Below are 19,155 nucleotides of genomic sequence, written 5' to 3'. Positions count from 1 at the left end.
CTGCCCACTGGCAGTGCAGCACTCCCTCCGTACTGACCTCTGACAGTGCAGCACTCCCTCAACACTCTCCCTCTGACAGTGCAGCACTCCCTCAATACTCCCGCTCTGACATTGCAGCACTCCCTCAATACTCCCCCTCTGACAGTGCAGCACTCCCTCAATACTCCCCCTCTGACAGTGCAGCACTCCCTCAATACTCCCCCTCTGACAGTGCAGCACTCCCTCAATACTCCCCCTCTGACAGTGCAGCACTCCAATACTCCCCCTCTGACAGTGCAGCGCGCTCTCAATACTGACCCTCTGACAGTGCAGCACCCCTTCAATACTCCCCCTCTGACAGTGCAGCACTCCCTCAATACTCCCCCTCTGACAGTGCAGCACTCCCTAAATACTTCCCACTGGCAGTGCAGCACTCCCTCCGTACTGACCTCTGACAGTGCAGCACTCCCTCAATACTCTCCGTCTGACAGTGCAGCACGCCCTCAATACTCCCCCACTGACAGCGCAGCACTCCCTCAATACTCCCCCTCTGACAGTGCAGCACTCCCTCAATACTGCCCCTCTGACAGTGCAGCACTCCCTCAATACTCCCCCTCTGACAGTGCAGCACTCCCTCAATACTCCCCCTCTGACAATACAGCACTCCCTCAATACCCCCCTCTGACAGTGCAGCACTCCCTCAATACTCCCCATCTGACAGTGCAGCATTCCCTCAATACTCCCCCTCTGATTATGCAGCACTCCTTCAATACTCCCCCTCTGACAGTGCAGGACTCCCTCAATACTCCCCATCTGACAGTGCAGCACTCCCTCAATACTCCCCCTCTGACAGTGCAGCACTCCCTCAATACTCCCCCTCTAACAGTGCAGCACTCCCTCAATACTCCCCCTCTGACAGTGCAGCATTCCCTCAATACTCTCCCTCTGACAGTGCAGCGCTCCCTCAGTACTGACTCTCTGACAGTGCAGCACTCGCTCAATACTACCCCTCTGACAGTGCAGCACTCCTTCAGTACTGCCCCTCTGACAGTGCAGCACTCCCTCAATACTCCCCCTCTGAAGCACTCCCTCAATACTCCCCCTCTGACAGTGCAGCACTACAATACTCCCCCTCTGACAGTGCAGCACGCTCTCAATACTGACCCTCTGACAGTGCAGCACTCCTTCAATACTCCCCCTCTGACAGTGCGGCACTCCCTCAATACTGACCCTCTGACAGTGCAGCACTCCCTCAGTACTGACCCTCTGACAGTGCAGCACTCCCTCAATACTGACCCTCTGACAGTGCAGCACTCCCTCAATACTGACCCTCTGACAGTGCAACACTCCCTCAGTACTGCCCCTCTGACAGTGCAGCACTCCCTCAATACTGACCCTCTGACAGTGCAGCACTCCCTCAAAACTCCCCCTCTGACAGTGCAGCATTCCCTCAATACTGCCCACTGGCAGTGCAGCACTCCCTCCGTACTGACCTCTGACAGTGCAGCACTCCCTCAACACTCTCCCTCTGACAGTGCAGCACTCCCTCAATACTCCCGCTCTGACATTGCAGCACTCCCTCAATACTCCCCCTCTGACAGTGCAGCACTCCCTCAATACTCCCCCTCTGACAGTGCAGCACTCCCTCAATACTCCCCCTCTGACAGTGCAGCACTCCCTCAATACTCCCCCTCTGACAGTGCAGCACTCCAATACTCCCCCTCTGACAGTGCAGCGCGCTCTCAATACTGACCCTCTGACAGTGCAGCACCCCTTCAATACTCCCCCTCTGACAGTGCAGCACTCCCTCAATACTCCCCCTCTGACAGTGCAGCACTCCCTAAATACTTCCCACTGGCAGTGCAGCACTCCCTCCGTACTGACCTCTGACAGTGCAGCACTCCCTCAATACTCTCCGTCTGACAGTGCAGCACGCCCTCAATACTCCCCCACTGACAGCGCAGCACTCCCTCAATACTCCCCCTCTGACAGTGCAGCACTCCCTCAATACTGCCCCTCTGACAGTGCAGCACTCCCTCAATACTCCCCCTCTGACAGTGCAGCACTCCCTCAATACTTCCCACTGGCAGTGCAGCACTCCCTCCGTACTGACCTCTGACAGTGCAGCACTCCCTCAATACTCCCCCTCTGACAGTGCAGCACTCCATCAATATTCCCCCTCTGACAGTGCAGCACTCCCTCAATACTCCCCCTCTGACAGTGCAGCACTCCCTCAATACCCTCCTCTGACAGTGCAGCAATCCCTCAGTACTGCTCCTCCGACAGTGCAGCACTCCCTCAATACTCCCCCTTTGACAGTGCAGTGCTCCCTCAGTACTGACCCTCTGACAGTGCAGCACTCCCTCAATACTACCCCTCTGACAGTGCAGCACTCCTTCAGTACTTCCCCTCTGACAGTACAGCACTCCCTCAATACCTCCCTTCTGACAGTGCAGCACTCCCTCAGTACTGACCCTCTGACATTGCAGCACTCCCTCAATACTCCCCCTCTGACAGTGCAGCACTCCTTCAGTACTGACCCTCTGACAGTGCAGCACTCCCTCAATACTCCCCCTGACAGCGCAGCACTCCCTCAATACTCCCACTCTGACAGTGCAGCACTCCCTCAATACTCCCCCTCTGACAGTGCAGCACTCCCTCAATACTCCCCCTCTGACAGTGCAGCACTCCCTCAATACGCCCCCTCTGACAGTGCAGCACTCCCTCAATACTCCCCCTCTGACAGTGCAGCACTCCCTCAGTACTCTCCCTCTGACAGTGCAGCACTCCCACATACTCCCCCTCTGACAGTGCAGCCGCTCCCTCAGTACTGACCCTCCTGACAGTGCAGCAGTCCCTCAATACTCCCCTCTGACAATACAGCACTCCCTCAATACCCTCCTCTGACAGTGCAGCAATCCCTCAGTACTGCTCCTCCGACAGTGCAGCACTCCCTCAATACTCCCCCTTTGACAGTGCAGTGCTCCCTCAGTACTGACCCTCTGACAGTGCAGCACTCCCTCAATACTACCCCTCTGACAGTGCAGCACTCCTTCAGTACTGCCCCTCTGACAGTGCAGCACTCCCTCAATTACTCCCCTCTGACAGTGCAGCACTCCCTCAATACTCCCCCTCTGACAGTGCAGCACTCCCTCAATACGTCCCCTCTGACAGTGCAGCACTCCCTCAATACTCCCCCTTGACAGTGCAGCACTCCCTCAGTACTCCCCCTCTGACAGTGCAGCACTCCCCATACTCCCCCTCTGACAGTGCAGCGCTCCCTCAGTACTGACCCTCTGACAGTGCAGCACTCCCTCAATACTCCCCCTCTGACAATACAGCACTCCCTCAATACTCCCCCTCTGACTATGCAGCACTCCTTCAATACTCCCCCTCTGACAGTGCAGGACTCCCTCAATACTCTCCATCTGACAGTGCAGCACTCCCTCAATACTCCCCCTCTGACAGTGCAGCACTCCCTCAATACTCCCCCTCTAACAGTGCAGCACTCCCTCAATACTCCCCCTCTGACAGTGCAGCATTCCCTCAATACTCTCCCTCTGACAGTGCAGCGCTCCCTCAGTACTGACTCTCTGACAGTGCAGCACTCCCTCAATACTACCCCTCTGAAAGTGCAGCACTCCTTCAGTACTGCCCCTCTGACAGTGCAGCACTCCCTCAATACTCCCCCTCTGAGCACTACCCTCAATACTGCCCCTCTGACAGTGCAGCACTCCAATACTCCCCCTCTGACAGTGCAGCACGCTCTCAATACTGACCCTCTGACAGTGCAGCACTCCTTCAATACTCCCCCTCTGACAGTGCGGCACTCCCTCAATACTGACCCTCTGACAGTGCAGCACTCCCTCAGTACTGAACCTCTGACAGTGCAGCACTCCCTCAATACTCACCCTCTGACAGTGCAGCACTCCCTCAATACTGACCCTCTGACAGTGCAACACTCCCTCAGTACTGCCCCTCTGACAGTGCAGCACTCCCTCAATACTCCCCATCTGACAGTGCAGCATTCCCTCAATACTCCCCCTCTGATTATGCAGCACTCCTTCAATACTCCCCCTCTGACAGTGCAGGACTCCCTCAATACTCCCCATCTGACAGTGCAGCACTCCCTCAATACTCCCCCTCTGACAGTGCAGCACACCCTCAATACTCCCCCTCTAACAGTGCAGCACTCCCTCAATACTCCCCCTCTGACAGTGCAGCATTCCCTCAATACTCTCCCTCTGACAGTGCAGCGCTCCCTCAGTACTGACCCTCTGACAGTGCAGCACTCCCTCAGTACTGACCCTCTGACAGTGCAGCACTCCCTCAGTACTGACCCTCTGACAGTGCAGCACTCCCTCAGTACTGACCCTCTGACAGTGCAGCACTCCCTCAGTACTGACCCTCTGACAGTGCAGCACTCCCTCAGTACTGACCCTCTGACAGTGCAGCACTCCCTCAGTACTGACCCTCTGACAGTGCAGCACTCCCTCAGTACTGACCCTCTGACAGTGCAGCACTCCCTCAGTACTGACCCTCTGACAGTGCAGCACTCCCTCAGTACTGACCCTCTGACAGTGCAGCACTCCCTCAGTACTGACCCTCTGACAGTGCAGCACTCCCTCAGTACTGACCCTCTGACAGTGCAGCACTCCCTCAGTACTGACCCTCTGACAGTGCAGCACTCCCTCAGTACTGACCCTCTGACAGTGCAGCACTCCCTCAGTACTGACCCTCTGACAGTGCAGCACTCCCTCAGTACTGACCCTCTGGCAGTGCAGCACTCCCTCCGTACTGACCTCTGACAGTGCAGCACTCCCTCAACACTCTCCCTCTGACAGTGCAGCACTCCCTCAATGCTCCCGCTCTGACATTGCAGCACTCCCTCAATACTCCCCCTCTGACAGTGCAGCACTCCCTCAATACTCCCCCTCTGACAGTGCAGCACTCCCTCAATACTCCCCCTCTGACAGTGCAGCACTCCCTCAATACTCCCCCTCTGACAGTGCAGCACTCCAATACTCCCCCTCTGACAGTGCAGCGCGCTCTCAATACTGACCCTCTGACAGTGCAGCACCCCTTCAATACTCCCCCTCTGACAGTGCAGCACTCCCTCAATACTCCCCCTCTGACAGTGCAGCACTCCCTAAATACTTCCCACTGGCAGTGCAGCACTCCCTCCGTACTGACCTCTGACAGTGCAGCACTCCCTCAATACTCTCCGTCTGACAGTGCAGCACGCCCTCAATACTCCCCCACTGACAGTGCGAGCACTCCTCAGTACTGACCCTCTGACAGTGCGGCACTCCCTCATACTGACCCTCTGACAGTGCGCACTCCCTCAATACTGCCCTCTGACAGTGCGGCCACTCCCTCAGTACTGACCCTCTGACAGTGAGGGTACTCCCTCAGTACTTACCCTCTGACAGTGCAGTACTCCCTCAGTACTTACCCTCTGACAGTGCAGCACTCCATCATACTGACCCCTCTGACAGTGCAGCACTCCCTCAGTACTGACCCTCTGACAGTGCAGCACTCCCTCAATACCCTCCTCTGACAGTGCAGCACTCCCTCAGTACTGACTCCTCCGACAGTGCAGCACTCCCTCAATACTGACCCTCCTTGACAGTGCAGTGCACTCCCTCAGTACTGACCCTCTGACAGTGCAGCACTCCCTCATTACTGACCCCTCTGACAGTGCAGGCACTCCTTCAGTACTGACCCTCTGACAGTGCGGCACTCCCTCAATACTGACCCTCTGACAGTGCAGCACTCCCTCAGTACTGACCCTCTGACATTGCAGCACTCCCTCAATACTCCCCCTCTGACAGTGCAGCACTCCTTCAGTACTGACCCTCTGACAGTGCAGCACTCCCTCAATACTCCCCCTGACAGCGCAGCACTCCCTCAATACTCCCACTCTGACAGTGCAGCACTCCCTCAATACTCCCCCTCTGACAGTGCAGCACTCCCTCAATACTCCCCCTCTGACAGTGCAGCACTCCCTCAATACTCCCCCTCTGACAGTGCAGCACTCCCTCAATACTCCCCCTCTGACAGTGCAGCACTCCCTCAGTACTCTCCCTCTGACAGTGCAGCACTCCCACAATACTCCCCCTCTGACAGTGCAGCGCTCCCTCAGTACTGACCCTCTGACAGTGCAGCAGTCCCTCAATACTCCCCCTCTGACAATACAGCACTCCCTCAATACCCTCCTCTGACAGTGCAGCAATCCCTCAGTACTGCTCCTCCGACAGTGCAGCACTCCCTCAATACTGACCCTCTGACAGTGCAGCACTCCCTCAGTACTGACCCTCTGACAGTGCAGCACTCCCAGTACTGACCCTCTGACAGTGCAGCACTCCCTCAGTACTGACCCTCTGACAGTGCAGCACTCACTCAGTACTGACCCTCTGACAGTGCGGCACTCCCTCAGTACTGACCCTCTGACAGTGCAGCACTCCCTCAGTACTGACCCTCTGACAGTGCAGGCACTCCCTCAGTACTGACCCTCTGACAGTGCAGCACTCCCATCAGTACTGACCCTCTGACAGTGCAGCACTCCCTCAGTACTGACCCTCTGACAGTGCAGCACTCCCATCAGTACTGACCCTCTGACAGTGCAGCACTCCCTCATTAACTGACCCTCTGACAGTGCAGGCACTCCCTCAGTACTGACCCTCTGACATGCAGCACTCCCTCAGTACTGACCTCTGACAGTGCAGCACTCCCATCATACTGACCCTCTGACAGTGCAGCACTCCCTCAATACTCCCCTCTGACAGTGCAGCATTCCCTCAATACTCTCCCTCTGACAGTGCAGCGCTCCCTCAGTACTGACTCTCTGACAGTGCAGCACTCCCTCAATACTACCCCTCTGAAAGTGCAGCACTCCTTCAGTACTGCCCCTCTGACAGTGCAGCACTCCCTCAATACTCCCCCTCTGAAGCACTCCCTCAATACTGCCCCTCTGACAGTGCAGCACTCCAATACTCCCCCTCTGACAGTGCAGCACGCTCTCAATACTGACCCTCTGACAGTGCAGCACTCCTTCAATACTCCCCCTCTGACAGTGCGGCACTCCCTCAATACTGACCCTCTGACAGTGCAGCACTCCCTCAGTACTGAACCTCTGACAGTGCAGCACTCCCTCAATACTCACCCTCTGACAGTGCAGCACTCCCTCAATACTGACCCTCTGACAGTGCAACACTCCCTCAGTACTGCCCCTCTGACAGTGCAGTACTCCCTCAATACTGACCCGCTGACAGTGCAGCACTCCCTCAAACTCCCCTCTGACAGTGCAGCACTCCCTCAATACTGCCCACTGGCAGTGCAGCACTCCCTCCGTACTGACCTCTGACAGTGCAGCACTCCCTCAATACTACTCCTCTGACAGTGCAGCACTCCCTCAATACTACCCTCTGACAGTGCAGCACTCCCTCATACTCACCCTCTGACAGTGCAGCACTCCCTCAATACTGACCCTCTGACAGTGCAACACTCCCTCAGTACTGACCCTCTGACAGTGCAGCACTCCCTCAATACTCCCCATCTGACAGTGCAGCATTCCCTCAATACTCCCCCTCTGACTATGCAGCACTCCTTCAATACTCCCCCTCTGACAGTGCAGCACTCCCTCAGTACTGACCCCATCTGACAGTGCAGCACTCCCTCAATACTCCCCCTCTGACAGTGCAGCACTCCCTCATACTCCCCCTCTAACAGTGCAGCACTCCCTCATACTACCCTCTGACAGTGCAGCACTCCCTCAATACTCTCCCTCTGACAGTGCAGCGCTCCCTCAGTACTGACTCTCTGACAGTGCAGCACTCGCTCAATACTACCCCTCTGACAGTGCAGCACTCCTTCAGTACTGCCCCTCTGACAGTGCAGCACTCCCTCAATACTCCCCCTCTGAAGCACTCCCTCAATACTCCCCCTCTGACAGTGCAGCACTACAATACTCCCCCTCTGACAGTGCAGCACGCTCTCAATACTGACCCTCTGACAGTGCAGCACTCCTTCAATACTCCCCCTCTGACAGTGCGGCACTCCCTCAATACTGACCCTCTGACAGTGCAGCACTCCCTCAGTACTGACCCTCTGACAGTGCAGCACTCCCTCAATACTGACCCTCTGACAGTGCAGCACTCCCTCAATACTGACCCTCTGACAGTGCAACACTCCCTCAGTACTGCCCCTCTGACAGTGCAGCACTCCCTCAATACTGACCCTCTGACAGTGCAGCACTCCCTCAAAACTCCCCCTCTGACAGTGCAGCACTCCCTCAATACTGCCCACTGGCAGTGCAGCACTCCCTCCGTACTGACCTCTGACAGTGCAGCACTCCCTCAACACTCTCCCTCTGACAGTGCAGCACTCCCTCAATACTCCCGCTCTGACATTGCAGCACTCCCTCAATACTCCCCCTCTGACAGTGCAGCACTCCCTCAATACTCCCCCTCTGACAGTGCAGCACTCCCTCAATACTCCCCCTCTGACAGTGCAGCACTCCCTCAATACTCCCCCTCTGACAGTGCAGCACTCCAATACTCCCCCTCTGACAGTGCAGCGCGCTCTCAATACTGACCCTCTGACAGTGCAGCACTCCTTCAATACTCCCCCTCTGACAGTGCAGCACTCCCTCAATACTCCCCCTCTGACAGTGCAGCACTCCCTAAATACTTCCCACTGGCAGTGCAGCACTCCCTCCGTACTGACCTCTGACAGTGCAGCACTCCCTCAATACTCTCCGTCTGACAGTGCAGCACGCCCTCAATACTCCCCCACTGACAGCGCAGCACTCCCTCAATACTCCCCCTCTGACAGTGCAGCACTCCCTCAATACTGCCCCTCTGACAGTGCAGCACTCCCTCAATACTCCCCCTCTGACAGTGCAGCACTCCCTCAATACTTCCCACTGGCAGTGCAGCACTCCCTCCGTACTGACCTCTGACAGTGCAGCACTCCCTCAATACTCCCCCTCTGACAGTGCAGCACTCCATCAATATTCCCCCTCTGACAGTGCAGCACTCCCTCAATACTCCCCCTCTGACAGTGCAGCACTCCCTCAATACCCTCCTCTGACAGTGCAGCAATCCCTCAGTACTGCTCCTCCGACAGTGCAGCACTCCCTCAATACTCCCCCTTTGACAGTGCAGTGCTCCCTCAGTACTGACCCTCTGACAGTGCAGCACTCCCTCAATACTACCCCTCTGACAGTGCAGCACTCCTTCAGTACTGCCCCTCTGACAGTACAGCACTCCCTCAATACCTCCCTTCTGACAGTGCAGCACTCCCTCAGTACTGACCCTCTGACATTGCAGCACTCCCTCAATACTCCCCCTCTGACAGTGCAGCACTCCTTCAGTACTGACCCTCTGACAGTGCAGCACTCCCTCAATACTCCCCCTGACAGCGCAGCACTCCCTCAATACTCCCACTCTGACAGTGCAGCACTCCCTCAATACTCCCCCTCTGACAGTGCAGCACTCCCTCAATACTCCCCCTCTGACAGTGCAGCACTCCCTCAATACGCCCCCTCTGACAGTGCAGCACTCCCTCAATACTCCCCCTCTGACAGTGCAGCACTCCCTCAGTACTCTCCCTCTGACAGTGCAGCACTCCCACAATACTCCCCCTCTGACAGTGCAGCGCTCCCTCAGTACTGACCCTCTGACAGTGCAGCAGTCCCTCAATACTCCCCCTCTGACAATACAGCACTCCCTCAATACCCTCCTCTGACAGTGCAGCAATCCCTCAGTACTGCTCCTCCGACAGTGCAGCACTCCCTCAATACTCCCCCTTTGACAGTGCAGTGCTCCCTCAGTACTGACCCTCTGACAGTGCAGCACTCCCTCAATACTACCCCTCTGACAGTGCAGCACTCCTTCAGTACTGCCCCTCTGACAGTGCAGCACTCCCTCAATACTCCCCCTCTGACAGTGCAGCACTCCCTCAATACTCCCCCTCTGACAGTGCAGCACTCCCTCAATACGCCCCCTCTGACAGTGCAGCACTCCCTCAATACTCCCCCTCTGACAGTGCAGCACTCCCTCAGTACTCCCCCTCTGACAGTGCAGCACTCCCACAATACTCCCCCTCTGACAGTGCAGCGCTCCCTCAGTACTGACCCTCTGACAGTGCAGCACTCCCTCAATACTCCCCCTCTGACAATACAGCACTCCCTCAATACTCCCCCTCTGACTATGCAGCACTCCTTCAATACTCCCCCTCTGACAGTGCAGCACTCCCTCAATACTCCCCCTCTAACAGTGCAGCACTCCCTCAATACTCCCCCTCTGACAGTGCAGCATTCCCTCAATACTCTCCCTCTGACAGTGCAGCGCTCCCTCAGTACTGACTCTCTGACAGTGCAGCACTCCCTCAATACTACCCCTCTGAAAGTGCAGCACTCCTTCAGTACTGCCCCTCTGACAGTGCAGCACTCCCTCAATACTCCCCCTCTGAAGCACTCCCTCAATACTGCCCCTCTGACAGTGCAGCACTCCAATACTCCCCCTCTGACAGTGCAGCACGCTCTCAATACTGACCCTCTGACAGTGCAGCACTCCTTCAATACTCCCCCTCTGACAGTGCGGCACTCCCTCAATACTGACCCTCTGACAGTGCAGCACTCCCTCAGTACTGAACCTCTGACAGTGCAGCACTCCCTCAATACTCACCCTCTGACAGTGCAGCACTCCCTCAATACTGACCCTCTGACAGTGCAACACTCCCTCAGTACTGCCCCTCTGACAGTGCAGTACTCCCTCAATACTGACCCGCTGACAGTGCAGCACTCCCTCAAAACTCCCCCTCTGACAGTGCAGCACTCCCTCAATACTGCCCACTGGCAGTGCAGCACTCCCTCCGTACTGACCTCTGACAGTGCAGCACTCCCTCAATACTCTCCCTCTGACAGTGCAGCACTCCCTCAATACTCACCCTCTGACAGTGCAGCACTCCCTCAATACTCCCCCTCTGACAGTGCAGCACTCCCTCAATACTCCCCCTCTGACAGTGCAGCACTCCCTCAATACTCCCCCTCTGACAGTGCAGCACTCCAATACTCCCCCTCTGACAGTGCAGCGCGCTCTCAATACTGACCCTCTGACAGTGCAGCACCCCTTCAATACTCCCCCTCTGACAGTGCAGCACTCCCTCAATACTCCCCCTCTGACAGTGCAGCACTCCCTAAATACTTCCCACTGGCAGTGCAGCACTCCCTCCGTACTGACCTCTGACAGTGCAGCACTCCCTCAATACTCTCCGTCTGACAGTGCAGCACGCCCTCAATACTCCCCCACTGACAGCGCAGCACTCCCTCAATACTCCCCCTCTGACAGTGCAGCACTCCCTCAATACTCCCCCTCTGACAGTGCAGCACTCCCTCAATACTCCCCCTCTGACAGTGCAGCACTCCCTCAATAATCCCCCTCTGACAGTGCAGCACTCCCTCAATACTCCCCCTCTGACAGTGCAGCACTCCCTCAATACTCCCCCTCTGACAGTGCAGCACTCCCTCAATACCCCCCTCTGACAGTGCAGCAATCCCTCAGTACTGCTCCTCCGACAGTGCAGCACTCCCTCAATACTTCCCCTCTGACAGTGCAGTGCTCCCTCAGTACTGACCCTCTGACAGTGCAGCACTCCCTCAATACTACCCCTCTGACAGTGCAGCACTCCTTCAGTACTGCCCCTCTGACAGTACAGCACTCCCTCAATTCTCCCCCTCTCACAGTGCAGCACTCCCTCAATACTCCCCCTCTGACAGTGCAGCACTCCCTCAGTACTCCCCCTCTGACAGTGCAGCACTCCTTCAGTCCTCCCCCTCTGACAGTGCAGCACTCCCACAATACTCCCCCTCTGACAGTGCAGCGCTCCCTCAGTACTGACCCTCTGACAGTGCAGCACTCCCTCAGTACTGACCCTCTGACAGTGCAGCTCTCCCTCAATACTCCCCCTCTGACAATGCAGCACTCCCTCAATACCCCCCTCTGACAGTGCAGCACTCCCTCAGTACTGACCCTCTGACAGTTCACATTTCCCTCAATACTGCCCCTCTGACAGTGCAGCACTCCCTCAGTACTGACCCTCTGACAGTGCAGCACTCCCTCATTACTGACCCTCTGACAGTGCAGCACTCCCTCAGTACTGACCGTCTGACAGTGCAGCACTCCCTCAGTACTGACCCTCTGACAGTGCAGCACTCCCTCAATACTCCCCCTCTGACAGTGCAGCACTCCCTCAATACCCCCCTCTGACAGTGCAGCAATCCCTCAGTACTGCTCCTCCGACAGTGCAGCACTCCCTCAATACTCCCCCTCTGACAGTGCAGTGCTCCCTCAGTACTGACCCTCTGACAGTGCAGCACTCCCTCAATACTACCCCTCTGACAGTGCAGCACTCCTTCAGTACTGACCCTCTGACAGTACAGCACTCCCTCAATACTTCCCTTCTGACAGTGCAGTGCTCCCTCAGTACTGACCCTCTGACAGTGCAGCACTCCCTCAATACTACCCCTCTGACAGTGCAGCACTCCTTCAGTACTGACCCTCTGACAGTACAGCACTCCCTCAATACTCCCCCTCTGACAGTGCAGCACTCCCTAAATACTTCCCACTGGCAGTGCAGCACTCCCTCAGTTCTGACAGTGCTGCACTCCCTCAGTACTGACCCTCTGACAGTGCAGCACTCCCTCAGTACTGACCCTCTGACAGTGCAGCACTCCCTCAGTACTGACCCTCTGACAGGGCAGCACTCCCTCAGTACTGACCCTCTGACAGTGCAGCAATCCATGCTGCTGGCTGGGGGGCTTAGGCGAGGGCTGGGGGGACTGGTGGGGGTGGTGAGGGGGTGTCCAGTGGGGCACTATCTGGCACGTCAGGTCCATGCACAGCCGGCGCCACATTGTGTGGCGTGTCTACCACAGGTCGTCTCCGTACGCATACGCAGCTACGGACCCGGCAATTCTCCAGCCGCTTTTGTCATGGAGGCCGGGCATTTTACATGGCACGGCTGCTAGCCCCTCACCAATCGGAGGATCGGTGCTGGGACACACCCATTGTTTTGACATAAAACACCACGGATCCTCCGGATATAGCCTGGAAATCGGAGAATTCTGCCCAATATATCTGGTGCAGGGTTCATTGATGAGAGAGAGAGAAATAGCGAGCAAACATGACTCTGCAAAAGTACGGAACTCCAGTCTGAAAGTGCTGGTTTGTAGATATCTCAGAGAACAGCTCCGCTGAATGGAAGAAAGGGTAGCATGGTGGTTAGCATAAATGCTTCACAGCTCCAGGGTCCCAGGTTCGATTCCCCGCTGGGTCACTGTCTGTGTGGAGTCTGCACGTCCTTCCCCTGTGTGTGTGGGTTTCCTCCGGGTGCTCTGGTTTCCTCCCACAGTCCAAAGATGTGTGGGTTAGGTGGATTGGCCATGCTAAATTGCCTGTAGTGTCCTAATAAAAAGTAAGGTTAAGGGGGGCGTTGTTGGGTTATGGGTATAGGGTGGATACGTGGGTTTGAGTAGGGTGATCATGGCTCGGCACAACATTGAGGGCCGAAGGGCCTGTTCTATGTACTGTTCTATGTAAAGACTCTCCCAGACCTAAAAATAGCTCGCCGCTGGGAACTATAGGCTGGATTTGGCTCATAGATTTATATAATATTGGACGCTGTTTGGGAAATGGGTGTTTCTGAGAGTTCAGAAGTGCAGATTTTGGTGTAGAGTGGTTAACACTGCTGAGTCACAGCGCTAGGGACCAGGGTTCAATACTGGCCTGGGTGACCATGTGGAGTTTACACGTTCTCCTCGTGTCTGCGTGGGTTTCCTTTGTATGCCCCAGTTTCCTCCAAAGATGTGCAGGTTTAGGTGGATTGGTCATGGACAACAAATTGCTCCTTAGTGTCCAAACATGTGGCAGCTAGGTGGATTGGTCATGCTCAAAAATTGCCCCTCAGTGTCCAAAGATGCACAGGTTAGGTCACTGTTCTGGAGTAGTGGACCTGTGGAGGGTGCATTTTCAGAGTGTCAGTGCACACTCGATGGGCTGAACGGCCTCCTTCTGCACTGCAGGGATTCTATAGTTGCTCAGTACAAGGGTTAACATCATGAGATACTGTGTGTGTATAGACATTATTGTGGTTGTGAACTGTTGGGGTTTGGAGTGTATTATCGGCTATCTTGTGTGTGTGTGTTTTAAGTTAATAAATATTCTTCATTGATTGACTCTGACAAGACTGGACTACTGCTCCGTGGTTTGCACACCTTTCCTTACAGTCTCCCAAATTGGAAATATACACCACTAAGTACCGGTGTTCCAAGTTACCCTTCTGGGGTTTGGGACACCCTCGCATTTAATAACAGGGATCTTAACAACTGCATTGAGGGCTTTGCTTCCACCACCCTTCCAGTGAATCCCAGCCCCTCAGTATCTCAGGTTGAAAAGAAAATAATTTCTCAACACTCCCTTAATCGTTCTACCAATCTCTCTGAATCTGAATGCACCAGATTTGGGCGGCTGCAAGTAACTGATTGATCAAGGTTGGGCTGTCCCTCCCCCTCCCTCTGTCTCGATAGTGTTTGCCTGCTGAGAGAGATCAGCTTCCGCTGCACACAGAGGAAAGGCTGCGATGGAACTGAAGGGGAAAGTTGCGCTGGTGACCGGCGGTGCTCAAGGGATTGGGAAAGCGATTAGTGAAATATTACTGAAGAATGGGGCCAAGGTAACTCTTTACTTTTCCTGTCTGAAGTGTCTTAGGATGTTGTTCTTATTGTGTGACCGGGGTGAGTGCACACGCAGTATGTTTAGAAATAAATATTTCTGATTATCTGAGTTTTGTTTTTCTCTGGGAGCTGTAGTGGAGTGTGAAACTGAATTTGATTCTGGTTTGGAAATTAACTGAATCCCAGGGAAATGGAAAATCAACCAGACCTCACAGGCCGAGCAAATACTGTGGTAGAGAGTTCAGAGAAGATTTACTGAACTGATACGTAGCATGGGCGAGTTGTTTTACGAGGAAATGTTGGAGCGGTTAGGTTTGTATCCACTAGAGTCATTAAGAGGAAGAGGCAACTTGACTGTAATCTTTAAGACCCCGAGGGGCATTGATATGTGGAAAATCTTTCCTCTTGTTGGAGAATCTAGAATTAGGGTCACAGTTTAAAAATGAAGGGGTAGCTCATTTCAGGTGGCAATGAGGAGAGTTTGTTTTAGAACCACAAAATCCCTCCAGTGCAGAACAAGAGCATTCGGCCCATCGAGTCAGCACTGACCTTCTGAAAGAGCACCCTACTTACACCACTCTCCCGCGGTACCACCTAAGCTTTGGACACTAAGGCATGGCCAATCCACATAACCTGCACATCTTGGACTGTGGGAGAAAAATAGAGCAGCTGTAGGAAACTAACACAGACATGGGAGAGCGTGCAAACTCCACACAGAAATTCACCCCAGGCCGGAACAGAAGCCCAGTTCCTGGCACTGTGAGGCAGCAGTGCAAACCACTGTGCCACCCTGCTACCTTTCGAGCGTCGTGAGTCTGGAACTCTCTCACTTCCTCAAAAGCAGTGTGAGCTGAGTCCTTGAATATTTTGAAGGCTGAGCTAGATAGATTTTTGATTAAGAAAGGGGTGACAGGTTAGCGGAGACAGGCTGGAATGTGGGGTTGAGGTTTCAGTCAGATCAGCCACGATCTTTTGAATGATGGAGCAGACACAAGGGGTGTGTGAGTCCTCTACTCCTGCTCTTAATTCAAATGTTCATGTGTAAACTTTCAATTTGAACCAATCAACTATAATGTGAGAGAATAGCAATGAATTAATGTAAAAAACTGAAGCCAGTTTGATAATTTATCCTATAATTAAACCAGTGTTCAATTGTTTAATGGAATCGAGGTGATAATGTTAAAATGAAATAATACTGATAGTAACTTTAAAGGCTATTTTTCTATAATTTAAAATCTGAAATATATTGATAATCACAGGTAATAATAACCCACCTCCTGTAATAGTGGGTACCTTCCTGACATAGGGAAATTAGCTAGTACCTGAGCTGACTGCGGACAGCCTGGCTGATGATGTTATGCTGCTTCGTGTAGCATAAGCTGCTTCCTTGATGTATGCTTTGACAAAGGAAGCTCCAGACTATGAAATGGGTTCAAGTTGTTTATTGAACTATTAGCAGTCCTTAAATGAGTTTGACTCTCTGCTAATCTAGCTGCAGTAACTCAGTCTATCTTTACCAGCCTGCTCTAAGCCATGTACTGGGTGTGATACTGCTGATCAGCCCTGATGTACTCTCTAGATATCTGCCTGTGGAAAGAGGCAGAGCATGTGTGCCCTGTCCTTTTGTATGGGTTGTGAAGTGCCCCCTTGTGGTAATGCCACCTCTGGGTGCTCTGATTACCCAGGGTAGCAGCAGGGTAGCATGGTGGTTAGCATAAATGCTTCACAGCTCCAGGGTCCCAGGTTCGATTCCCGGCTGGGTCACTGTCTGTGTGGAGTCTGCACGTCCTCCCCCTGTGTGCGTGGGTTTCCTCCGGGTGCTCCGGTTTCCTCCCACAGTCCAAAGATGTGCGGGTTAGGTGGATTGGCCATGCTAAATTGCCCGTAGTGTCCTAATAAAAGTAAGGTTAAGGGGAGGTTGTTGGGTTACGGGTATAGGGTGGATACGTGGGTTTGAGTAGGGTGATCATGGCTCGGCACAACATTGAGGGCCGAAGGGCCTGTTCTGTGCTGTACTGTTCTATGTTCTATTGGTTGTGTCCTGTTGTAATGAGCCATTGGCTGTATGTCTGCATGTCATGACATCTCTGGTGCCCCCTCTAGTGGTTACCTAGTTGTGTATTTACATTAACCCTTTGTGTATATACAGTGATGCATATCACCACAGCTCACAGCTGACTCTCTGGATGCTTTGTTTTATGTGGCCTCCAGAAGATTGAGGGAAGTTCCAGAAGACCCCCCCCCCCCCCCCCCCCCCACCCAGCCATTACGGGAGGGGTGGCGATCCCAGTTTGTCCATTTTGTCCCATTTGCTTCTGACAGGAGCTTCCAACCTCATTTAAGACGGTCCAGTTTCACCTCTGAAATATCACGTAACCATGTCTCTGCCTCAGCTTTCTGCTACTGAAACCCTCATCCATCCCTTCATTACCTCTAAATCGGACAATTCTAACACACTCATGGTTGGACACTCATGTCCTATCCTGCGTAAACCTGCGGCCATCCAAACTTTGCGACCTGTGTCTCAATTCATGGTTTTTCAAACTCAGGGTCATGACCCACGAGACCAGCTTTTCAGAATGGCCATGGGAAGTCCCCGGTGGGCTGTGATGTTCGAGCAGGCGGGGCAGCGTGAGGCTGGGCAGTGTCCGGGGGGAGGAGGGGGGGGGGGGGGGGTGGTAATGGGTGGCCAGGTGGGCACACGATGCGAACGGGGCTGGCTCTAGCTTGGAGCTCCGCTTCGGTGCTCGCCGTCTGAGAGCTGCGCGGCTCGTCCCCACTATCGATCGGCAGTTTGTGACCTCCGGCTCTGAGGTCAAGCTGCTCAACGGCCGGCATAATGCCCACTTGCACTGCCACGACGTGTTGTACAGATAGGGAAGTGGTTGGCAGTCTGTGACTGGGCTGGATGTATCTGACAACAGTAACAGCTACTGGACAGTGAGAGGGAAGCCAGGCCAAGTTTGTCAGCAAGGAATCTCAATCAAATGTGTCCAGTCAATACGGCTGACACATGCCAACACTGGAAGAAAACAAACAGTCATCACTTTGTGTCACCGATCTGGAAACCAGGAAGTGCTTTTGGTGAAAATGGAGAAGGAGATGACTTGGATGATTGGACAGTGCAATCCAATGGAACCAGGAAGAAATATTGTGACATTGTGTGTGTTTGACAAATTACTTCTAAATTCAGAGTTTGTAAAGAAAAAACAAGAATGCACGTTTTTCTATTCTTGTTTAAATTTCTAAAGAAATGGAAATATCTTTAAAACAAAGATTGTATGTAAATGTAAGGGTGCGCATGTTCACCTGGAATTGCTTTAATTTTCAGTGGTAAAAAGTCAGAAGCTTGGAAAAGCCAGGTATTGGAAATAAATTTGCAAAGTTTAAAAAAAAGCTGCGACCGGCCTTTAGGATTGGATTGGATTTGTTTATTGTCACGTGTACTGAGGGACAGTGAAAAGTATTTTTCTGCGAGCAGCTCAACAGATCATTAAGTACACGGGAAGAAAAGGGAATAAAAGAAAATACATAATAGGGCAACACAAGGTATACAATGTAACTACATAAGCTCCGGCATCGGATGAAGCATACAGGGTGTAGTGTTAATGAGGTCAGTCCATAAGAAGATCATTTAGGAGTCTGCTAACAGCGGGAAAGAAGCTGTTCGCGTGTGTTCTCAGACTTCTGTATCTCCTGCCCGATGGAAGAAGTTGGAAGAGTGAGTAAGTCGGGTGGGAGGGGACTTTGATTATGCTGCCCGCTTTCCCCAGGCAGCAGGAGGTGTAGATGGAGTCAATAGATGGGAAGCAGGCTCGTGAGATGGACTGGGCTGTGTTTACGACTCTCTGAAGTTTCTTGCGTTCCTGGGCCGAGCAGTTGATTTTTTTCAAAGGATGCAGCGAGAACTTAAATCATCAGCTGAAGTCCTCAGCAGAAATGTAACATTGAATGACAAAGCAAGTGAAATTGTGAGGACCAAACAGACTTACCTGTCACATTAAAGGAAAGCAGAAATGGTGGGTCATGAACCTTCTGGAAGGGTCACAAAGGTCCTGGGGAAAAAGGTTTGAAAAACAGTCTTAACTCACAGCATGATTCCCCTATCAAATCTACCCTCCCTGTGACTCACATTGACTCCATTTTAAAAATGGCATGGCCTCACCCCCAACTCAAACCAGCCCAGACTTGAGTTCCCCCAAGCACACTGACTGACCCGAGCTGCCCTCGGTCACTGACTGACCCGAGTTGCCCTCGGACACACTGACTGACCCGAGCTGCCCTCGGACACTGACTGACCCGAGCTGCCCTCGGACACACTGACTGACCCGAGCTGCCCTCGGACACACTGATTGACCCGAGCTGCCCTCAGACACACTGACTGACCCGAGCTACCCTCGGACACACTGACTGACCCGAGCTGCCCTCGGTCACACTGA

The 19,155-nt window shown here is 53.7% G+C and overlaps 1 protein-coding gene across 1 annotated transcript in view; it reads left to right on the top strand.

Moving 5' to 3' along the window:
• The first annotated feature begins 14,312 nt into the window (after positions 1-14,312).
• The window catches only part of LOC119965410 (15-hydroxyprostaglandin dehydrogenase [NAD(+)]-like), a 38,900-nt gene continuing 34,057 nt past the window's right edge, over positions 14,313-19,155 (top strand). The window contains exon 1 of the mRNA XM_038796162.1: positions 14,313-14,715. Within this exon, the coding sequence (XP_038652090.1) occupies positions 14,623-14,715 (93 nt within the window). The 5' untranslated portion in view covers positions 14,313-14,622. The remainder of the gene's footprint in view (positions 14,716-19,155) is intronic.

This window comes from Scyliorhinus canicula, chromosome 4 (genome assembly GCF_902713615.1).
Source record: "Scyliorhinus canicula chromosome 4, sScyCan1.1, whole genome shotgun sequence".
Taxonomy (NCBI): Eukaryota; Metazoa; Chordata; class Chondrichthyes; order Carcharhiniformes; family Scyliorhinidae; genus Scyliorhinus; species Scyliorhinus canicula.
This window is presented reverse-complemented; position numbering and strand designations above follow the sequence as displayed.